The following is a 24,149-nucleotide window of genomic DNA, read 5'->3' as shown; positions in this document are numbered from 1 at the left end:
GTGGCGTTATGGGGTTACAGGGATTAGGTTGGAGGTATGGGTAGAGTGCACTTTCAGAGGGTCGGTCAAGACTCGTGCCGAATGGCCTCCTTCTGCACCGTAGGGATTTTATGATTAAAATATTCCTCCTTTCTACCAGATAACCCATTTCTATTTATCATTCATGTTTATTTGTGTGGGCATGTAAGACCATAAGGAATAGGAGCAGAATTAGGCCACTCGGTCCATCGAGTCTGCTCCGCCATTCAATCATGGCTGATACCTTTCTCCCCATAACCCCTGATCCCCTTATTAATCAAGAACCTATCTATCTCTGTCTTAAAGACACTCAGTGATTTGGCCTCCAAAACCTTCTACGGCAAAGAGTTCCACACATTCACCACTCTCTAGCTGAAGGAATTCCTCCTCATCTCTGTTTTAAAGGATCGTCCCTTTAGTCTGAGATTGTGTCCTCTGGTTTTAGTTTTTCCCACAAGTGGAAACATCCTCTCCATGTCCATTCAATCCGGGCCTCGCAGTATCCTGTAAGTTTCAATAAGATCCCCCCTCATCCTTCTAAACCCCAAGGCTACAGACTCCGAGTCCTCAACCGTTCCTCATACGACAAGCTCTTCATTCCAGGGATCATTCTTGTCGATCTCCTCTGGACCCTTTCCAAGGCCAGCACATCCTTCGAAACGGGGCCCAAAACTGCATACAATACTCCAAATGGGGTCTGACCAGAGCCTTATATAGCCTCAGAAGTACATCCCTTGTCTTGTATTCTAGCCCTCTCGACATGAATGCTAGCGTTGCATTTGCCTTCCTAACTGCCGACTGAACCTGCACGTTAACCTTAAGAGAATCGTGAACAAGGACTCCCAAGTGCTTAAACTTCTGTGCATCTGCTTGGCAACCAAGCTCATATTGCCTGCTTGATCCCATGCAATTATTTAGATGAGTAAAAAATGTATTTCTGAGGTGAAAAATTGAGGCTGACTCAATGCAAGTACAATATTTTTAGCAGAAAAGGGGATCGAATTATACGCTGAGTATAGGTCTAAACATGTTCTGTGCCCCTGAAAAATCGGCTTGTCTTTAATTTCAAATTGACTGTTACATCATGATGTAAGGTACCTTAGCCTTCTTTTCACACCAATTTCTCCTTTATCCCACAATCTCTTCTGCGTTAAGAATTGCATATGTATAATCAACACTTCTTGATTTGTGTTCTCCCCTCCCACAACCCAACCCTTGTCCGTTTTTCATTTGAGACCCAAGAACTTCAATCTGCATAGGCAGTAAAAGAGGGGGCAGATAGTGAAGACTGTCATTTTTTTTCCCCCACCGTTGCAGCTGTAAACTCAGCTACAGACACCGTTTGCTGGATTCTCCGATTGCCGACGCCGAAGTTGCGTTCGGCGATTGGCCGAAGAATCCGTTTTTACGCTGGAATCGGGGGCGGCGCCATTTTTCAGATGCTCCACCCCTTTAAAAACGGCATAATCGCTGAGTACGCCGCACGCCGTTGGGACGGCCTCAGGATGTCACCCGAGGCCATCGCCCGATGCTCCGCCCCCGATGGGCCGACTTCTCGACGGCTGCGGACTGTGTCCAGCGCTGCCACAGTCGGGGGGTTCCCTTTGGCAGGGTGGGCTTCGGCGGGGGCTGGGGAGACTAGTGGGGGTGGTCCAAAGGTGGCGATGGGGGTTACAAGAAGGCACTGATAGACTGGGTCTGCGTGCGACCGGCACCATGTTGTACAGCACGGTCGCTGCCATGCGCAAGCGCGTCCATGGACCCGGCCAATCTCCGTCGTATCTGCAGGTAAAGCTGGGGGCTTTACGTGGTGCGGTTGCTAGCCCCCCACCAGGCGGAGCATCGGTGCTGGGGCGGAGCCGACATTTTGGTCGTAAGACCAGACGCTTCATCCAGCCACAGACGCCAAATCGGAGATTCCAGTCCTGTATTTTTAAAGGTAGCATAGAGGCAGAATGTACACATTACATTCTGTTGCCTCCCTGGTGCCAGGGTCCAGGATGTCTCCGAACGGGTAGAGGGCATCCTGAAGGGGGAGGGCAAACAGGCAGAGGTCGTTGTACATATTGGTACTAACGACATAGGCAGGAAGGGGCATGAGGTCCTGCAGCAGGAGTTCAGGGAGCTAGGCAGAAAGTTAAAAGACAGGACCTCTAGGGTTGTAATCTCGGGATTACTCCCTGTGCCACGTGCCAGTGAGGCTAGAAATAGGAAGATAGAGCAGCTAAACACGTGGCTAAACAGCTGGTGTAGGAGGGAGGGTTTCCGTTATCTGGACCACTGGGAGCTCTTCCGGGGCAGGTGTGACCTATATAAGAAGGACGGGTTGCATCTAAACTGGAGAGGCATAAATATCCTGGCCGCGAGGTTTGCTAGTGTCACACGGGAGGGTTTAAAGTAGTATGGCAGGTGGGAGGGCATGGGAGCAATAGGTCAGAAGGTGAGAGCATTGAGGGAGATCTAGGGAATAGGGACAGTGGGGCTCTGAGGCAGAACAGACAGGGAGAAGTTGCTGAACACAGTGGGTCTGGTGGCCTGAAGTACATATGTTTTAATGCAAGAAGTATTACGGGTAAGGCAGATGAACTTAGAGCTTGGATTAGTACTTGGAACTATTATGTTGTTGCCATTACAGAGACCTGGTTGAGGGAAGGGCAGGATTGGCAGCTAAACGTTCCAGGATTTAGATGTTTCAGGCGGGATAGAGGGGGGTGTAAAAGGGGTGGCGGAGTTGCGCTACTGGTTAGGGAGAATATCACAGCTGTACTGCGGGAGCCCACCTCAGAGGGCAGTGAGGCTATATGGGTAGAGATCAGGCCTCCCAACAGCCAGCGGGAGATAGAGGAGCAGATAGGTAGACAGATTTTGGAAAAGAGTAAAAACAACAGGGTTGTGGTGATGGGAGACTTCAACTTCCCCAATATTGACTGGGACTCACTTAGTGCCAGGGGCTTAGACGGGGCGGAGTTTGTAAGGAGCATCCAGGAGGGCTTCTTAAAACAATATGTAGACAGTCTAACTAGGGAAGGGGCGGTACTGGACCTGGTATTAGGGAATGAGCCCGGCCAGGTGGTAGATGTTTCAGTAGGGGAGCATTTCGGTAACAGTGACCACAATTCAGTAAGTTTTAAAGTACTGGTGGACAAGGATAAGAGTGGTCCTAGGATGAATGTGCTAAATTGGGGGAAGGCTAATTATAACAATATTAGGCGGGAACTGAAGAACATAGATTGGGGGCGGATGTTTGAGGGCAAATCAACATCTGACATGTGGGAGGCTTCAAGTGTCAGTTGAAAGGAATTCAGGACCGGCATGTTCCTGTGAGGAAGGAGGATAAATATGGCAATTTTCGGGAACCTTGGATGACGAGAGATATTGTAGGTCTCGTCAAAAAGAAAAAGGAGGCATTTGTCAGGGCTAAAAGGCTGGGAACAGACGAAGCCTGCGTGGAATATAAGGAAAGTAGGAAGGAACTTAAGCAACGAGTCAGGAGGGCTAGAAGGGGTCACGAAAAGTCATTGGCAAATAGGGTTAAGGAAAATCCCAAGGTTTTTTACACGTACATAAAAAGCAAGAGGGTAGCCAGGGAAAGGGTTGGCCCACTGAAGGATAGGCAAGGGAATCTATGTGTGGAGCCAGAGGAAATGGGCGAGGTACTAAATGAATACTTTGCATCAGTATTCACCAAAGAGAAGAAATTGGTAGATGTTGAGTCTGGAGAAGGGTGTGTAGATCGCCTGGGTCACATTGAGATCCAAAAAGACGAGGTGTTGGGTGTCTTAAAAAATATTAAGGTAGATAAGTCCCCAGGGCCTGATGGGATCTACCCCAGAATACTGAAGGAGGCTGGAGAGGAAATTGCTGAGGCCTTGACAGAAATCTTTGGATCCTCACTGTCTTCAGGGGATGTCCCGGAGGACTGGAGAATAGCCAATGTTGTTCCTCTGTTTAAGAAGGGTAGCAAGGATAATCCAGGGAAATACAGGCCAGTGAGCCTTACTTCAGTGGTAGGGAAATTACTGGAGAGAATTCTTCGAGACAGGATCTACTCCCATTTGGAAGCAAATGGACGTATTAGTGAGAGGCAGCATGGTTTTGTGAAGGGGAGGTCGTGTCTCACTAACTTGATAGAGTTTTTCGAGGAGGTCACTAAGATGATTGATGCAGGTAGGGCAGTGGATGTTGTCTATATGGACTTCAGTAAGGCCTTTGACAAGGTCCCTCATGGTAGACTAGTACAAAAGGTGAAGTCACACGGGATCAGGGGTGAGCTGGCAAGGTGGATACAGAACTGGCTAGGTCATAGAAGGCAGAGAGTAGCAATGGAAGGATGCTTTTCTAATTGGAGGGCTGTGACCAGTGGTGTTCCACAGGGATCAGTGCTGGGACCTTTGCTCTTTGTAGTATATATAAATGATTTGGAGGAAAATGTAACTGGTCTGATTAGTAAGTTTGCAGACGACACAAAGGTTGGTGGAATTGCGGATAGCGATGAGGACTGTCAGAGGATGCAGCAGGGTTTAGATTGTTTGGAGACTTGGGCGGAGAGATGGCAGATGGAGTTTAATCTGGACAAATGTGAGGTAATGCATTTTGGAACGTCTAATGCAGGTAGGGAATATACAGTGAATGGTAGAACCCTCAAGAGTATTGAAAGTCAAAGAGATCTAGGAGTACAGGTCCACAGGTCATTGAAAGGGGCAACACAGGTGGAGAAGGTAGTCAAGAAGGCATACGGCATGCTTGCCTTCATTGGCCGGGGCATTGAGTATAAGAATTGGCAAGTCATGTTGCAGCTGTATAGAACCTTAGTTAGGCCACACTTGGAGTATAGTGTTCAATTCTGGTCGCCACACTACCAGAAGGATGTGGAGGCTTTAGAGAGGGTGCAGAAGAGATTTACCAGAATGTTGCCTGGTATGGAGGGCATTAGCTATGAGGAGCGGTTGAATAAACTCGGTTTGTTCTCACTGGAACGAAGGAGGTAGAGGGGAGACCTGATAGAGGTCTACAAAATTATGAGGGGCATAGACAGAGTGGATAGTCAGAGGCTTTTCCCCAGGGTAGAGGGGTCAATTACTAGGGGGCATAGGTTTAAGGTGAGAGGGGCAAGGTTTAGAGTAGATGTACGAGGCAAGTTTGTTACACAGAGGGTAGTGGGTGCCTGGAACTTGCTACCGGAGGAGGTGGTGGAAGCAGGGACGATAGTGACATTTAAGGGGCATCTTGACAAATACATGAATAGGATGGGAATAGAGAGATACGGACCCAGGAAGTGTAGAAGATTGTAGTTTAGTCGGGCAGCATGGTCGGCACGGGCTTGGAGGGCCGAAGGGCCTGTTCCTGTGCTGTACATTTCTTTGTTCTTTTGTTCTTTGTTCACTCACCAGTATAGCTCACAATAAGTTTCTAACAGTAACGGGAACAAGAATTCATTTTGCTTGATAAGAGAGTGCTAATAGGTTGGCAAGTAAACTGATCAGTGGAAGCATTGCCATGGAAAATGCAGCATGGAACAGTTAACTGTCCAACTTTGTTCACTTCAAAACTGGCAAGTTTAATCTGGTCAGGGCATTTCCCTGGGGAATGAACCAGGGAATGACTGTTCCCCCCAAGCTTCTGTTTTGTTGAAAAAGGTGCAACGTGTGGATGTGTTCCTTTTGTCCGCAAAGGGAAGACCTTGTGTGTAAATATGTGGCTTCTAACATGCCTAAATTAGCCACGCTGTGAGTCTGACTATCGTAAACTTGCTCTCAGTGTAATTCTTCGCACAGTGAGGATTGTTTAGTGGATGTAGTCCAATTGTGGAATCACAACTAATGTTGGACATTTTGAGGTTTACAGCTTGGGTAGGTTTGGTACAATCAATACTTTGCCTGTTGTGGACAACTGAAGGGACATACTTTTGATGGCAAATCACTGGGTCGTGTGGTTTACATATCTGGCATCACTAGCACTGAAACCCCTACACTAAATTGCACATTGTGATAGGCAGATCATCTTCTCACTTGATGGCAGCATCCTGTTATGGAGAATACCACTTCTGTTGCTACTACAAAGTAACAGCATGCAATGGCTAGATTCACCTGTTGCTCAAATCATTTGGGACATCGTAACCTGAAGTAGACTGGGCACTTTTCAGGACCGGAAATGGTGGCCACAGGCCCATTCATAGGTTTGTCCAATATACAATGAACGATAATTTGATCAGGGTAGCCATTGCCCTGCAGGGTGGCTTTGGTGCGCCCTATTTCACCATCATGTTTGCCCAGTGAGAAAATGGCTCAGGCCCTATTTGAGGTTGCCGATAAGGTTGCATGCACAAAACACAAAAACGCCCTTTTGGAATCTCTAGGAGCCTCGTAATGTCCAAAAATGTGTTCTACCGAGACCAATTTTATCCCCTATAAAGTTACATTGGCTCATGTCTTTCAGTGCCTTCATCAAGGTCATCTAAACCTTGATATTAAATTACAGTCTGTATCGTCCTCTAGCATTCATTATAATTTGAATATATAATCTTAAGTACTTATGACCATTAAATCAGACTGAAATGGCATTGATTTGAAGCCAGTGGAATTATTGCTATTTGACCACATCAATACACAAGTACAATCTGTGCAATAAGATTTTTGGAATGAAGTTTTCAGGTATTGCATTTCCTTTTATTAAGTTTTTTTATTTTCAACAGGTTTCGAGAAGACTTTGCTGTGGAAAATGAACTTGGCTTTCATAAAAGAAAAGGTCAGCATCTAAAATTGTGTAGTACATACTGGTTAAAAATTGTAGGAAAGAGCGATTGCTTGCCTGAATTACCAGCAGTAAGCTTTGTAATATATACATCAAGGGTGATGATATTTCAGATGTGTTGAAGTTTATATGCTGCTGAATTATTCAATGAATAAACTAATGAACTCTGAAGCTTTCTAGTAAAGTGGTTTTGATTAACTATGATGCCTAAGAATATTAATATCTGTAGAGTAGCTTGGTGGCAGCAGTATCCTATGGTGAAGAATGATTGTGTTTATATATTTGCAGCTTGGGTTTCCTGCTAAAAATTCCCAATCTTGAGTAAGTCTTTAGAGGTGTTAAACTCAAGTTATGGCAGTTCTTCACCAGGACGGAAGGGATAGTGATTTATTTTATATGCTAACAAATGTATGGATACATGATGCAGGGAAACACAGCTTATGCCTGTCCTCATAATAAACAGAACCCCCCCCCCCCCCACACACTCCAATGAAACTTTGAATGATGAAAGCAAGGTTGCATAGACAAACTCTGCAAGCAAAGTCAGTGGGTCAGGTTCTCCCCTTTCAGGTTGATTGAGGCAAAAAAATTTGACTTCTGAATTACACATCTCCCAAGCTACATAGTCATTTGATGTGGTATACATCGATCTGCATAATACGATCTGAAGTTCATTATTTAAAGGGGCAACGCAGAAATGGCATTTCTACATTTGAGCAGCCAAAATGTGCTTAGGATCAATTAATAAAGATCAAAGACAGCATTCAGATTTAGGCCGTAACATCCAAACCGTCAGCGTCGAATTGGGAGCATGTGCCAAAGATGCGCTGGGGATTACCTCTCAGAATTTAACAGATAAAAGTTAGCTTGGTAATGGCCCTGACCTCCTATTTTCCCTCTACACCCCAAATCCTACCCACTTACCTTGGACACTTAACATCTCCCTGGCCTGTCAATCTCAATGGGACCTTTAACTTACCTGGTTTACGACAGATAGTGCTGTAAAGAAAACGGGCGTCTGCTCCAACCTGATCAAGCTGAACTGCGGTGTCTGGATCTCACCCGGCCTGAGTCTGAAGGTTGGGCGAGACAAGCATTTAAGAAATAATAATAATCTTTATTGTCACAAGTAGGCTTACATTAACACTACAATGAAGTTACTGTGAAAAGCCCCTCGTCGCCACATTCCGCCGCTTGTTCGGGTACACAGAGGGAGAATTCAGAATGTCCAAATTACCTAACAGCACGTCTCTCAGGACATTTGGGAGGAAACTCACGCAGACACGGGGAGAACGTGCAGATTCCACACAGACAGTGACTCAAGCCGGGAATCGAACCTGGGACTCTGGGGCTGTGAAGCAACAGTGCTAACCACTGTGCTACCGTGCTGCCCTGAAGAAAATCCCTGAAGGTAATTGGGCACAGTGTAGCAACTGATTGACATTCCAAGAAAGTTACAGTCCTTTGGTTCTTCCCCGGAATTACTGCTGAGTGCAGTCACGAGCAGCAGGGACATACTTTATTCCCCTGAAATGAAAGTAGAAACTTGCGGTTGTCCACAAGAACTTGCGGTTGGTTGTGACTGAAGAGATAAATACAGTAAAAAGTCTTACAACACCAGGTTAAAGTCCAACAGGTTTGTTTCAAATCACTAGCTTTCGGAGCACTGCTCTTTCCTCAGGTGAACGAAGAGATAAATAGTTAACGTATTGTGTCCTGGCTTTGGGTGCAGTCAAGAATTGGTTTATTGACCGAATCATGTCAGTAAAGTCATGTCATTTACTGATCCAACTGCATTTTTTGGTATAAACCATCCCTTCTGTGTTGCCAAGCATCGACTACATATCACTCCTCACATCAAATTAAGTTTCAGCAGCACGCACCTTTCAATTTCTCTGCATTACCACACCTCCTCATTTATGTATTTACCACCAGCAGTCATCTCCAACCTTATTCACTGTGATGCATGTCTCTCATTGCCACACTGATCGAATATGCTGCATATATCGGATGAATACCTGATCTTCACTTGCTTGCAAGTCTATTTTTTTCACCTTGTTTAGGAAAAGAGAAGTGTACAGAGTAAGGTGATGGGGAGGTGTGGGAGAATTGAAGGCCTCCTACTACATTGTAGTCCAGCTGCAGCGAAGGGCTCCCTGGAAATCACCCTGGAGACCCATAGAGATAAAGGCATGCTGGCTCTCCTTAATTAACTCCAACCTCTACAAATGCCTATTTTAAAAATTGTTTCTAAAACATTATTCACTACTGATAAACCGTAGTTATGTGATGTCTTTTGGATCCTTTCTTCACTAAGGATGTCACGTTTCTTTATGGGCAGCACGGTAACACAAGTGGATAGCACTGTGGCTTCACAGCGCCAGGGTCCCAGGTTCAATTCCCCGCTGGATCACTCTGTGCGGGGTCTGCACGTTCTCCCCGTGTCTGCGTGGGATTCTTCCAGGTACTCCGGTTTCCTCCCACAGTCCAAAGACGTGCAAGTTAGGTAGATTGGCCATGATAAATTGCCCTTAGTGTCCAAAAAAAGGTTAGGAGGGGTTATTGGGTTACGGGAATAGGGTGGAAGTGAGGGCTTAAGTAGGTCGGTGCAGACCCGATGGGCCGAATGGCCTCCCTCTGCACTGTGTGTTCTATGTTATATATTCTTTCTTTCTAATCCTCTGGCATCTTCCACTCCATACCTTGGGAAAATTGCAAGATTGTAGCAAGCCTCTCTGCTATCTTCACTCCACTTTCTTTAGCAATCTGGGATGCAAGCCACCTGGACTTTGCGGCTTATCCATTGTAAGCATTGCTGACCTTTCCAGTGCAACTCACTATCAATTTATACCCCATCTTGTTGTCTCTTCCTTTTCCACGTCAACACATATTTGGCCAGAAACCGCTCCTTAGAGTCAAGAGGTCAGAATTAGAGGTGTGCAGATAGCTTAGGAAGTTTTAGGTTTGAAGGAGATTCACGGGTCATCATGAGCAGATACTGGTGGCAGGAACAGCAATGGAGAGTCCGCATTGGAGGAGCTAGTAATCTAGCTGGGCACAGTTGTTGAACCCCAGGAACCTTCGTTGAGGAGGAGAATTATTGATCTGCATCAGCAACCTTACGAGGTACTGACAGACCTGCCATTGTCCTCAGTAGTAGAGAAGATGGAAGTATCCAGCTTGAAATCTGGAGCTGAATGTCTGCCATGGAGAGAGTCCATATCTCCATGCAGCTTCTGACATGGTTTGCAATGTGTCCATGCAGATGACCTGCTCTTGTACATTGCGGACCCGCTGGAGGGGATGGGGGAAGTAATGCGAATCTTGGGGGAATTTGGCAATTTTCCAGGGTATAAATTGAACATGGGGAAAAGCAAGATGTTTGCGATCCAGGCAAGAGGAACAGGAGAAGAGACTGGGAGAGCTGCCGCTTAGTATGGTAGGGAAGAGCTTTTGATATCTGGGAATCCAGGTGGCCCGGAAATGGGAGGTACTACACAAGTTGAACTTATCCCGGTTGGTAGAACAAATGGAAGGGGACTTTAAGAGATGCTCCCACTGTCACTGGCGGGGAGGGTACAGACTGTGAAAATGATGGTCCTCCCCAGATTTCTGTTTGTCCTTCAGTGCCTCCCCATCTTCATCCCTAAGGCCTTTTTCAAGCGGATGAATAAGATTATTTTGGGCTTTGTGTGGGCGAGTAAAACCCCGCGAGTGAAGAAAGTGTTGCTGGAGCGCAGTCGGGGGGAGGGTGGGTTGGCGCTGCCGAACATCTGCAATTACTACCGGGCGGCTAATATGGCCATGATTAGGAAGTGGATAGTGGGGGAGGGGTCGGCATGGGAGCAGATGGAGGCAGCGTCATGTAAAGACACCAGTCTGGGGGCATTGGTAACGGCACCTCTGCTGTTCTCGCTGGCCCGATACTCCACAAGTCCGGTGGTAGTGGCGGCTCTGAGGGCAATGGAGGAGATAAAAAAAGAGTGGAGGGAGCATCGATTTGGACCCCGATTTATAATAACCACAGGTTTGTACTGGGTAGGCTAGATGGCGGGTTCCGGAGTTGGCAGAGGGCAGGAATTGGAAGGATGGGGGATCTATTTATAGACTGGAGCTTTCCCAGCTTGAAAGCTTTGGAGGATAAATTTAAATTGCCAGCAGGGATTTGCAGGTGCGAGACTTCCTGAGAAAACAGGTGGCGGCCTTTCCGCTGCTGCCGCCACGGGGGATACAGGACAGAGTAGTCTCCAGTACGTGGGTGGGAGAGGGGAAGGATCAGATATTTACCAGGAGCATTCAGAAGCGGAGGAAACTCCGGTGGAGGAGCTTACGGGAAAGTGGGAGGACGAGTTAGGAGGAGAGATAGAAGCAGGCCTATGGGCGGATGCCCTAAGCAGGGTTAATACCTCCTCATCATGCGCCAGGCTTAGCCTGATATAATTTAAGGTAGTCCACCGGGCACACATGACAGCGGCTAGGATGAGTATGTTCTTCGGGGTAGAGGACAGGTGTGCGAGGTGTGCGGGAAGCCCAGCAAATCATGTCCACATGTTTTGGGCATGCCCGAAGCTGAGAGGGTTTTGGCAGGGGTTCGCTAAGGCAATGTCCACAGTACTAAAAACACGGGTGGTGCCGAGTCCGGAGGTAGTGATCTTTGAAGTGTCGGAAGATCCGGGAGTTTAGGGGGCGAAAGAGACCAACGTCCTGGCCTTTGCTTCCCTGGTAGCCCAGAGATGGATCTTGTTAATGTGGAGGGACTCGAAGTCCCCGAGTGTAGAGACCTGGGTTAGTGACGTGGCTGGGTTTCTCAGTCTCGAGAAAATAAAGTTTGCCTTAAGAGGGTCAATGTTAGGGTTCTCCCAGAGGTGGCAGCCGTTCGTCAATTTTCTCGGGGAAAATTAAAATGTCAGCAGATGCAGTATTCCAAAGTGGGGGGGGGGGATTGTTGTTGTACGGTTGAGGTGTGTGAAGATTGGGCTGGGTGGGGGGGGATGTTTATTTTACCATGTTGATGTCATTGTTTATGTTACGGTTATAAAAATTTTCAAATACCTTAATAAAATATTATTTTTTTAAAAACTTGCAGTGCGACACTGACCTTCATGTTTGTCTGCTTCAGTGTGATCGTAGTGATGTGGCACTGGCCCAATTGAAAGATGACAGTGAGATGGATTATAAAAGTGGAAACTGCACTCAGTGCTCTCACCTTCCACCCATTGTCCTCTCTCAACAGCTGCAGAATGACCTACTGTTTTGTCTCTTGATGGTCAAGTATATCCTTGTGAAATTGCAAGTGTAAAGGTCTCTTGAGTGTCCTCGGGAGCTCTGAAACCCAGAGATTGTAGTGATCTGCTTCATCCTCCTCCTTTCCCTCCTCTTCCTCTTCTGCCTTCTCCTCAGCTGAAGATGCTTGATGAGCTTTGAGCCTCTAGACCTGTTCTGAACCTATCCAGTTTAGCCCATTGGTAATGTCATCCAATACGATGGAGTGTTCTCAGTATGAAGACACGATTTTGCCTCCACAAGGACAGTCTGCAAATCACTCCGACCAATGTCATCCTGGATAGATGCATCTGCAGTAGGTAGATTCGTGAGGATGTGGTCAAGTCAGTTTATCCCTCCCATTGATCCTTTGACTACCTGCTGCAGGCCAAGTCTGAAAGCCATGTCCTGCAGAACTCGCCCGCTTCGCCACTCATAGTAATGAACATTAAAGTCTCTCCCTTGGAGTACATTCTGCGATCTTGCTGGCTTCAGTGCTTCTTCCTAGTGATGTTCAACATGGAATACTGATTATTCAGCTGAAGGATGACTACAGATTATAATAAAGTGGTTTATATTTAATTATGTCACCATGTAACAGCAGCGATTCAAGATGGTGGTTTATCTTCTCAAGGGCAATTAAGGATGGGCAATCCTTAATTGGGTTGGATTCGCCGATGCCAAAATTGCGTTTGGCGATCAGCCGGAGAATCAAATTCCTGACCGAATCGGGGGCGGCGCCGCTTTCATGATGCACTGCCCCCTCCAAAGCGGAGTACTCGGAGAGTATGCCGCGTGACGTATCGATAGCCTCAGGACATTGCCTGAGGCCCGCCCCCCCCCCGATGCTCCGCCCCCGATCGGCAGAGTTCCTGACAGCGTTGGTTGTGTGTGGGAACTTGGCATGGTGGCTGCGGACTCAGTCCAGCGCTGCCACAGTCGGAGGGGGGGGGGGGGGGGGGGTGTTGCTCTCTTTGGTGTTGTCTCTTAATTTGGCTCTGTTTAATTACGTTTGCTCCGCCACAAGGTTCAGAACCGAATACTGATCAAAGACTCGATACACCAGTTAGTAAGTTCAAAAGCAATGCTCATTTATTTACACACAGTGAAATCTACTCATGCATAAACTCTACAAACTAAACTATCACTATTACTAAAGCCTATACTTAGCTTCGTGTCCCCACTCAGTCAGAGGAACAATGGCCGTTGCTTTGTTTTGAGGCTGCTGGGTTGAGCTGTTTACGGGATAGCAACTAGGAGCGTCTATCTTGTAGCGTGCATTGACTTGGAATTTACTTGGTCGGACGTAGCTGCTCGGCTGGTCTCTCTTCGCTGAGAGCCAAGGCCAAAGAAGAAAGATTCTCTCTTGGGGAATACCTTTTATACCTAAAAGGGCTTTGCGCGCTTTTGGGCGGGCCTTGAACTTGGCCTCAATTAATTGGGCCTTTCCCAATCATTCTTATCGATTTTCCTCCAATAGAGGGGTGGGTTCCCTGGTTGCTGGGCATGTCCTAGGTGGCCGTTGGTTTGCTTTGTTTGAGTCTCCTCTGGCGCCGGGGTGTCTGTCTTAACATTGTTTATCTAAATGTTTCCCTTTTGTCCCCAGAGATGGCTCATTAGTATGTAGATGGCTTAGCAGTTTCTGTCCTGTCTGAGAGCCGAGGCTCTAATCAACAGACAGACCTTGCACCTGCTTGTTTCTCAGTATTGTCCAATTTTCTCTGCATTTTTTGCAAGTGTCCATTTTCTAATCGGGACGTGATCCACGGGCAGGGGGCACTGTGGGGAGGGGGGTGGGGCGGGGGGGGGGGGGGGGGGGGGGAGGATCCGGGCGTGTGAGCCGGCCAAAGGGAGGCACTACTTTGCGGGCCGGGTCCGCAAGCAACCTCCGCCACGTAGCACGACGCTGCAGCCCACCGCCGTGTGCATGCGCGGCCACTGACCCGGCAGTTCTCCGGGCCGTATCGACAGCTAGAGCCGGGTGCTCTACGCTGCCGGCATGCTAGCCCCCAGCCAAACAGAGGATCGGTGGCCGTTTTACACCATTTTTACTGCCGTAAAACGCCACCGATCCCACGCCGGCGTTGGCACATAGCCTCAGAATAGGAGAATCCAGCCCTCCGTTTTCCCGCCTGATGGAGAATTGCTGATGATTTGCGCTCCCCCTAACTAAAAGGACCCCCCCACCACCCCTGAGACCCCCTAACTCAGAGGACCTCCCCCCAGAGGCCCCCTCACTAAAGAGACCCCGCCCCCAGAGACCCCCTAAATAAAGGGACCCCCCTATAGCTGGCGAGCAGTCAAGCCAGGGGCAGTGAAAAAAAATTACAGTTGTAACCCTTACCTGTAAGCGCCACATGTCTGTTCCTGGAAAGAGAACAGCTATGACCTCTGTTTAAACCCCTCATCCTTGAGCAGCAAGCCATTCATTTCTGGTAGTGGGCTGTGATTGACAGCTTCAACAAAACAACTGTTAGCCTTGCTACATTCATCTTTTTCACTCTTAAGTGCTGTAGCCACGATGTTGACCGACATCAACCATAGTGAGAGTTAAGTGCCGTCAATTTCCAGCTCAGCACCTCAAAATCACTCAAGCTTGAAAGGGCATCATTGGAATGCAATCACAGGGGTCTCTGGGGGTCCTTTTAGTTAGGATGTCCCTGTGGGGGTCTCCCTATTTAGGGAGTCTCTGTGGGGGTCCCTTTAGTTGGGCATTCTTGTGGGGGGGCGGGGGGGGCGTCTCCCTATTTAGGGGGTCTCTGTGTGGGTTTCCTTAGGGGGGTCCTTTGGCGGGGGTGTGTGGGGGAGAGGGAGAGGGAGGAGAGCATAGCGGTCTGTTTGGCACCCGGTGCGAACCTTGATTTTGGCCGGATTCTCCGTGCGATAGGCGTTGTGGAGCGAATAATCCTGCCTGAAAGCATTGTTGGATTTGATGGAACACTTTGCCAAGAGAATATCTTTTCAGTAAAATTTTAAAAAGGGTGCAGGGTGCATGTCTGATGAATTCTTAAAATGATGATCCAGTCAAATACAATAGATTGAGAGGGGAGGTGAAGTGGAAAGTAAGAATATGAGAGTAGAATTATAATTCATATTAAAAGAGGATCCAAAACGCCTCTACAAGCAAGTAAATAGTAAGCAGGTAGACTAAGAGGTGGACTGTGCCCTATGTTTTGAGGTGCAGGGCAAGGCTAAAATACTCTTGAGTGCTTTGCAACAGTGTTTATTCAGGAAGAGGAAGCTGACAAAATATAAAAGTTAGTGAAAGGTAGGGAGAAGGGTGAACATGGGTAGACTGGGATGCATTGGAAAGGCTGGCAATGCTTAAGAGTAAATAGGTTGCCTTGTCCTGTTGCTTGCACCCATGTTGCTGAGGAAGTTGGGGTGGAAATAATGGAAGGGATTACCATAATCTTTTAATCTTCCCTAGATATGGAGACGATGCCAAGGATTGGAGTGGCAAATGTGATACCTTTACTCAAGGAAACTGTAAGGGCATTCCTAGTAACTGCAGCTGGTCAGTAAGTTTTCGAAACAATAATCGGGGGAAAAAAAATCAGCAAGCATTTGGGGAGGTTTGGGCTAATTAGGAGAGCCAGCAAGGATTTGTAAAAGGCAGATCATGCTTGACTAATCTAATTTTGATGAAGTCTCAGAAAAAGTTGATGAAGGGAATGCAATGGATATTGTCTATATGAATTTTAAGAAAGCATTTGACAAAGGTCGATTAACAAAATTGAGGCTCATGGAATAGGAGGATTTATGTCAACTTGAATTTAAAAAATGGCTTAAGGACAAGGAACAGTGAGTTGTGGTAACTGGTTATTTTTCAGACTGGAGGATGTTTCCGAACAGCCAGTGCCAGGATTACTTGTTTTTTGGTCAATGTGATTGACGTGGATATTGGAATAAAGGGTAATATTTCAGAATTTGCCGATGATCCCAAACTTGGAGGAGTGGCAAACAGTGAGGGTAATCAACTGCAAGGACAGAGGTATACTAGCAGAATGGGCAGATAAGTGGCAGATGGAATTTAATTCAGAGAAATGTGATGTGAACATTCTGGCTGAAGAGGTGGACCTGGAAGTGCATGTGCATAGATCTTTGAAAGTGGCAGGACATATTGAGAGAGTAAATACAGGGATTAGAATTTCCACTGTTTGGCGAATTCTGACATCAGCCACTTTAAATATCTGTTCCAACTTTTGGGGCTCATATTGAACTTAAAAAAAAAAAAAATCACAGGCTGGACTCTCCGATTTTGAGGCTATGTTCCCAGTCCGGCGTGGGAACGGTGGTGTCTTACGACAGAAAAAATGGCGTAAAATGGGTCTGGGTGGGGAGGGCTGAGTGAACCAGAGGCAGAATAGGGCGGGAAGGCATGAATGAGGTGTTGAGAGGGGGGGGGAGGGATGAGTGGGGTGCTGAATGGGGAGGGAGGGCATGAGTGGAGGGTTGAGTAGGGAAGATGGGCATGAGTGAATGAAGGGGGAAGGGATTTGGGAAGACAAACTGTTGAGTGAGTGGGGGCAAGGAGAAGGGAAGAAGGGCTGTGGAGTTTGTGTTGGAGAGGTGGATTGGGAAGAGTGGAGTTTGTGTGGTGGATGGAGAAATATTGATTACAGTGTGGGGGGTTGGGGGGACCAGACTTTTCTCAGTCTTCTGTCACTATGGAATATGGAGATCTTTCTGAAGCTTACATGATTATATAAAATTATAACATCTTTACAAAATGGCAACACAGTGGTTAGCACTGATGCCTTACAACGCTAGGGACCCGGGTTCAATATCGGCCTCGGGTAACTATGTGGATTTTGTACATTCTTCCTGTGTCTGCGTGGGTTTCCTCCAATTGCTCCGGTTTCCTCCCATAGTCCAAAGGTTAGATAGATTGGCCATGCTAAATTTCCCCTTAGTGTCCAAAGATTTACAGGTCAGGTGGGGTTATGGGGATCGGGTGGCGGAGTGGGCTTAGGTAGGATGCTCCTTCGGAGGGTTGGTGCAGATTTGATGAGCCAGATGTCATCCTCCTGTAGGGGTTCTATGAACGTGCTTTAAAACACAAATTTTCATGTTTATAAGATATATGCTGATCTATATGTTGATCGATCTTTAATGTGTGAACGTTAATAACACACCAAATCTTACCATGATGCTTTTTTGCTGTCATCTGCGGTCATGTTAATTTTCAAGAATTATTTTTTAATATACTGATAGAATCATAGTACATAGAGTGCAGAAGGAGACCATTTGGCGCATCGGGCGCGATTCCCCGCTCCCGTGCCGGTTGGGAGAATCGCCTGGCACGCCATTTTTCCCCGTGACGCCGGTCTGACGCCCTCCCGCGATTCACCCAAGCGGCGAGAATGGCCCCGTCGAGTTCTGCGCAGCGCAGGCCAGAGAATCGTCCGAGACATCCAAAATGGCGATTCTCCGCTACACCCGCTATTGGATGGGCCGAGCGGCCTGCCCAAAACGACAGCTCCCTGCCGGCGCCATCCACACCTGGTCACTGCCGGCGGGAACAGCGCGGGAACGCTGGGGGGACGACCTGGGGGGGGGTTCTTTCACTGGGGGGGCCTCAAATGGGGCCTGGCCCGCGATCGGTGCCCACCGATCGGCGGGCCGGCCTCTCTGAAGGAAGACCTCCTTTCCTCTGCGCCCCGCAAGATCCATCCGACATCTTCTTGCGGGGCGGCCTCGGGGAGGATGGCAACCACGCATGCGCGGGAGGATGGCAACCACGCATGCGCGGGAGGATGGCAACCACGCATGCGCGGGGTGACGCCGGCTGCCGCCGGCCAACAGGCGCATGCGCGGTTGACGCCACTTACGCGGCGCTGGCCGCGTCATTTACGTGGCGCCAATGCCCGGCGCGCGCTGACGACGCTGCTTTCGCGACATGGCCCCCCGAATTTCTCGCGGCCCCGATCCTAGCCCATTTTCGGCCCTGAATCAGTCGGGATCAGGGCCGTGTTGCGCCGCCGTGAACCTCGACGGCGTTCACGACGGCGTGGGCACTTAGTCGCGGGAGCGGAGAATCACGCCCCATCGAGTCTGCATCGGCCCTTGGAAACAGCACCCCACCTAAGCCCACACCTCCACCCTATCCCTGTAAACTAGTAACTCCACCTAACCTTTTTGGACACTAAGGGCAATTTAGGATGCCCAATCCACCTAATCTGCACATCTTTGGACTGTGGAAGGAAACCAGAGCACCCGGAGGAAACCCACGTAGATACGGGTTCCACACAGACAGTGACCCAAGCCAGGAATCAAACCTGGGACCCTGGAACTGTAAAGCAATAGTGCTAACTACTGTGCTACCGTGCCGCTCTAGTTCATGGGATGTGGGTATCGCTGGCAAGGTTTGTTGCCTGTCCATAATACCTTGAGAAGGTAGTGGTGAGTTAAAATAAGGTCATAATAGAAAATAGTTTGCAAACCTTAGTTCTTTGCTTCACTTGGCATATACAGAATCCAGCAAGATCATGTTCTGTTCTTAGTATGGACTTCATCCTGTATTACATACACCAACTGCATTGAATGCTGAGGTCATTGGTGATTTTATACAAATGCAATGGCCCAATCTTGACAATATTAGATAGTAAACAAAGGGAAAAGTAATATTTCTATTCACTTGAATTCTAATAATTCCACCCATTTGAAGTCGCCTAGAAGAATTAGCATTTTACTACTGATCATAAGAGGTGCTATAATTACACGATTTCTTGTCACAAAACATTTTCAGACCTTTGTCTTCAGCCACTCTCACCTCTAATTAACAAAGCGTACTCCTTCTTGGGCTTCGTAAATAGAGGTTTTTAGCTCAGTGGGCTAGACCGCTGGTTTGTGATGCAGAACAAGGCCAGCATTGCGGGTTCAATTCCCATACCAGCTTACCCGAACAGGCGCCGGAATGTGGCGATGAGGGGCTTTTCACAGTAACTTCATACTTATGACAATAAAAGGTTATTATATTATATGCAACCTTTATTCAAATCTAGTTGAGCCACAACTAGAATACTGCAATCAGGTCTGGTCACCATTTTCATAGATTATCATAGAATTTACAGTGCAGAAGGAGGCCATTCGAGTCTGCACCGGCTCTTGGAAAGAGCACCCTACCCAAGGTCAACACCTCCACCCTATCCCCATAACCCAGTAACCCCACCCAACACTAAGGGCAATTTTGGACACTAAGGGCAATTTATCTTGGCCAATCCACCTAACCTGCACATCTTTGGACTGTGGGAGGAAACCGGAGCACCCGGAGGAAACCCACGCACACACGGGGAGGATGTGCAGACTCCGCACAGACAGTGACCCAAGCCGGAATCGAACCTGGGACCCTGGAGCTGTGAAGCAATTGTGCTATCCACAATGCTACCGTGCTGCCCATACTTGAAGAAGGATATGAGGGTCTTGAGAGGGACAGAGGAGATTTGCCAGAATGGTTCCAAGGATGGAGGATTTTACTTACAAGGTTAGGTTGGAAAAGATGGGTAGCACTGTTGCCTCACAGCGCCAGGGTCCCAGGTTCAATTCCCGGCTTGGGTCACTGTCTGTGCAGAGCCTGCACGTCCCCCCTCTGTCTGCGTGGGTTTCCTCCGGGTTCTCCGATTTCCCCACATGAGTCCTGAGAGACGTGCTGTTAGGTGAATTGGACATTCTGAATTCTCCCTCTGTGTACCCTAACAGGTGCCGGAATGTGGCGACTAGGGGCTTTAAGCCGCCTTCTGACAATAAAGATTATTATTATTCTCAGAGCAAAGGATATTGAAGGGAGGTTTGATAGAGATGCACAAGATTGACAGGTTTAGAGAAAGTAGACAAGGAAAAGCTATTCTCATTAGCTATTGGTATAAGGACAAGGATTTTAGATTTTGGGCAAGAAAAGATGTAGGGGGACTGTGAAGATGAACTTTTTCTGACCTGACCTGGAACTTGCTGCCCATGTGAGTGTGGAAGCCGAAACGATCAATGATTTCAAAAGGAAATTTGATGGGTACTTAAGGCAAATATGCTTGCAGGGCTGTGGAGATAATGGAGAAATGGGACTGACTGGAATGCTCCGGCATAGATTTGATGGGTCAAATGGCTTCCCTCAATGCTATAAATGACTCTTGAGTGTGCCTGTAACTCCTCCTAAATTTTCACTGTGTTTCTCAAGCAAAGAAATGTTAAAATATTTTGAAAATCATCTAATTTCCTTTTAGTTATCATGTTAAATTCTGCACTAATTACTGACGCTCTTGTGCTAATGATCAGGCCATGTCTGGTAAATAGGTTACTCCCATTTAGCCAAACTTGCCTCTGTTAAACCCAGAAATAGCATGTTTGAACAGGGTTGCAGTTAGGCTTAATTTTTCTGTAAATTTCAATGACCAACCATCTGAAGTGTTAAAATTCTTTGTATCTGTTTATCAGTTAATAGGGTAGTCATTTATTTGTCTTGGGCAGTGGTGCAACAAGGGGTGTGTGAGATCAGCCACTATTTATATTTAATAAATGATATTTAATTTCATTGATGGAAATGGAACTGGTTATCAGACGCTGCTTATAATGAATCTCGTACCACCCACCCATTTTGCACCTGAACCTGCGACAAATTTCTTCCTAATATTCCTTAAGGAAATGTAACTAATTCCTTCAAACAAACCACAACAGTAGCACAATTTCAGGATACGAACAACTACATTTAGGATTATTTTCTGTCATATTTATTTTGTAATTCCTTGACACGTTAAAATTTTAGTCACTGCTCCGTTGACCCTTTCAAGCCAAATTATTTCTGGACTCTATTTCAATCGCAGTGCTGCTATCTTGTGTCATAGAATCATAGAATTTGTAGTGCAGAAGGAGGCCATTTGGCCCATCGAGTCTGCACCGACCCTTGTAAAGAGCACCCTATCCAAGCCCACACCCCCACCCTATCCCCGTAACCCAGTAACCCCACCCAACTTTTTTGGACACAAAGGGTAATTTAGCATGGCCAATCCACCTAACCTGCACATGTTTGGACTGTGGGAGGAAACCGGAGCACCCGGAGGAAACCCACGCGTAGACACGGGGAGAAAGTGCAAACTCCGCACAGACAGTGACCCAAGCCGGGAATCGAACCTGGAGCTGTGAAACAACTGTGCTAACCACTATGCTACTGTGCCCCCCCCCCCGTTATCGTATCCGTGTCCAGTGAATCAAATCACAAACTTGTGGTGTTCAATGAAAATGTTGCACGTACTTTGAATTTACACTTGTGGAATGGAGGATTGTTTTCGGATTGGGTTTTCTTGTTAGAACATTAGGCAGTATGTGAATTAATGTTATATTTAGCCTTACAGATCATGGCGGCACAGTAGCATAGTGATTAGCACTGTTGCTTCACAGCGCCAGGGTCCCAGATTCGATTCCCGGCTTGGGTCACTATCTGTGCGGAGTCTGTACATTCTCCCTGTGTCTATGCGGGTTTCCTCCGGGTGCTCCGGTTTCCTCCCACAAGTCCCGAGAGACGTACTGTTAGATAATTTGGACATTGTGAATTCTCCCTCCGTGTACCTGAACAGGTGCCGGAATGTGGCGACGAGGGGCTTTTCATAGTAACTTAATTGAAGTGTTAATGTAAGCCTACTTGTGACAATAAAGGCATTGAGTATAAAAATTGGCAAGTCATGTTGCAGCTGTATAGAACCTTAGTTAGGCCACACTTGGAGTATAGTGTTCAATTTTGATCGCCACACTACCAGAAGGATGTTGAGGCTTTAGAGAGGGTGCAGAAAAGGGCACTAGCCATGAGGAGAGGTTGAATAAACTCGGTTTGTTCTCACTGGAATGACGGAGGTTGAGGGGTGACCTGATAGAGGCCTACAAAATTATGAGGGGCATAGACAGGGTGGATAGTCAGAGACTTTTTCCCAGGGTAGAGGGGTCAATTACTAGGGGGCATAGGTTTAAGGTGCGAGGGGCAAGGTATAGAGGAGTTGTATGAGGCAAGTTTTTACACAGAGGGTAGTGGGTGCCTGGAACTCGCTGCCGGAGGAGGTGGTGGAAGCAGGGACGATAGTGACATTGAAATGAAATGAAAATGAAATGAAAATCGCTTATTGTCACAAGTAGGCTTCAAATGAAGTTACTGTGAAAAGCCCCTAGTTGCCACATTCCGGCGCCTGTTCGGGGAGGCTGGTACGGGAATTGAACCCACGCTGCTGGCCTGCCTTGGTCTGCTTTAAAAGCCAGCAATTTAGTCCAGTGTGCTGAACCAGCCCCTTTAAGGCCATTTAAGGGGCATCTTGACAAATACATGAATAGGATGGGAATAGAGAGATATGGAGTCCGGAAGTGTAGAAGATTTTAGTTTGGACGGGCAGCATGGTCGGCGCTGGCTTGGAGGGCCGAAGGATCTGTTCCTGTGCTGTACTCTTCTTTATCCTTTGTTCTTTCAACAGGAATCCGTTAAAAAAAAAGTATAAGTCATATTATTTTTTTTTTAAATTTAGAGGTACCCAATTACTTTGTTCCCGATTAACGGCCAAGTAGCATGGCCAATCCACCTAACAAGCACATCTTTTGGGTTGTGGGGATGACATGAGGAGAATGTGCAAACTCCACATGGACAGTGACCCAGGACCGGGACTCGAACCGGGGTCCTCAGCGCTGTAGTCCCAGTGCTATCCAATGCACCACCGTGCTGCTCCTATTATAGATCATATTAACTTACCAGACAATTCAACTACGAAATTTGCAAATGTGTCATGTAATATGGCATTAAGCCATAGAGACCTGAGAGTTTGCTTCAACAACTTGTTGTTGAGCTAATTAATACGTCTCCACATTGAGGACACTTTTGCCGACAATGTTCCTGGGGAAAAATAGCCAGATATTCTGCTGATGATCACTATCTTGCTGGGAGCTGTATTTTTGTAGATTACAGAAGCCTGTACTCGTCATATCTGTTATACCCCAATAATTAAATGAGGTGCTGATACTATGGCTTGAATATTCACCAAGAGTCCCTTTAAAGGGTGCAGGCTAGTTCCTGTCAAAAGCCCACATCTGGCAGTCCCGACCTGGCCGGCTCCTTTGCAATTTTCATGGGGTCATCCAAATTTTTATAGTTGTAGTTCACAGCCCTTCCGTGGAGTTGTAAACCTTTGTCTGCCTGAGGGTACCTTTTAAAAGGTAAGTTCAAAGAGGCACGTCAAGCCCCTATGGCCCTTCATGCAACCTATGTCAAGCTCTGTCCTTCTGCCCACCTCCCTCATAGGCCTTCATGCTCCCTCATGCCAAGCTATGGCACTTCCATGCCCATGACCACTATGCACTGTCCAGAACAAGCATACCTTGTAGTAACAGTAGGATGCGTTTATAAAAAAAGCATTAGAAAGTCATTCATTCATAGCTTCTTCCTATGTTGAAATAAAGTCATTTCACGACAAACTAATAAACGTGTCAATCATCCAGATCCTTTAGAGCATCAATAACAAAAACCACTTCCCTTGAAACCACTTAAGGTTTTGTAAATTATCGTGGTGAAATTGATAACAGAGATCAGAGAGCTTGAGCTATCAAACAATGTTTTCTCTGGGGTGCTGCTCAATGGGTGCCTGGGCTCCTCAGTCAAATCTCATTATGTTTGCTTGGTTAAGAGCCAGACTGCCATTAGGGTACTAAAACACCTAAACCCCAGTTAAGTGGTTTCAAGGGGATTGATTTTTGTTATTGATACTTTACAGGGTATGGATGATTGACATCTTCATCAGCTCGCAATGAAATAATGTTTTTTACACATACCAGAATGTTATGAAGGAATTTATTTTTTATAAAGCTTTTTTACGCATCTGACTGTCACTACAGGGTTCATTGGTTCTAGGCATTGTATAGTGAGTCAGTAGGCATAAAAGTGTCATAACTTAGCATATGGGGAGGTGGGGCATGAGGTGCATGGATGGAGCATGGGGAGTGTTGGGGCTGGTGGGGGGGGGGGGGGGGGGGGCTGAGGGGATGTGACGGGTGAGGGCTGGACAACTTTTGTTTTATTTTAACTGGGACAGTCAGTACTGAGGTGGGCCTTTTCAACAGTCGCCTCCACGCCTGTTGAGATTTGACTTGTGTCTGCCAAA

The 24,149-nt window shown here is 47.1% G+C and overlaps 1 protein-coding gene across 16 annotated transcripts in view; it reads left to right on the top strand.

The window, feature by feature from the left end:
- The window catches only part of LOC140398474 (coiled-coil domain-containing protein 9B-like), a 426,742-nt gene that overhangs the window by 199,184 nt on the left and 203,409 nt on the right, over positions 1-24,149 (top strand). For all 16 annotated transcript variants that reach the window (XM_072487250.1, XM_072487265.1, XM_072487233.1 and 13 more), the window contains one exon: positions 6,710-6,762. In XM_072487250.1, the coding sequence (XP_072343351.1) occupies positions 6,710-6,762 (53 nt within the window). The remainder of the gene's footprint in view (positions 1-6,709; positions 6,763-24,149) is intronic.

This window comes from Scyliorhinus torazame, chromosome 2 (genome assembly GCF_047496885.1).
Source record: "Scyliorhinus torazame isolate Kashiwa2021f chromosome 2, sScyTor2.1, whole genome shotgun sequence".
NCBI lineage: Eukaryota > Metazoa > Chordata > Chondrichthyes > Carcharhiniformes > Scyliorhinidae > Scyliorhinus > Scyliorhinus torazame.
Note: the sequence above shows the minus strand (reverse complement) of the source record. Positions and strands in the feature narration are given on the sequence as shown.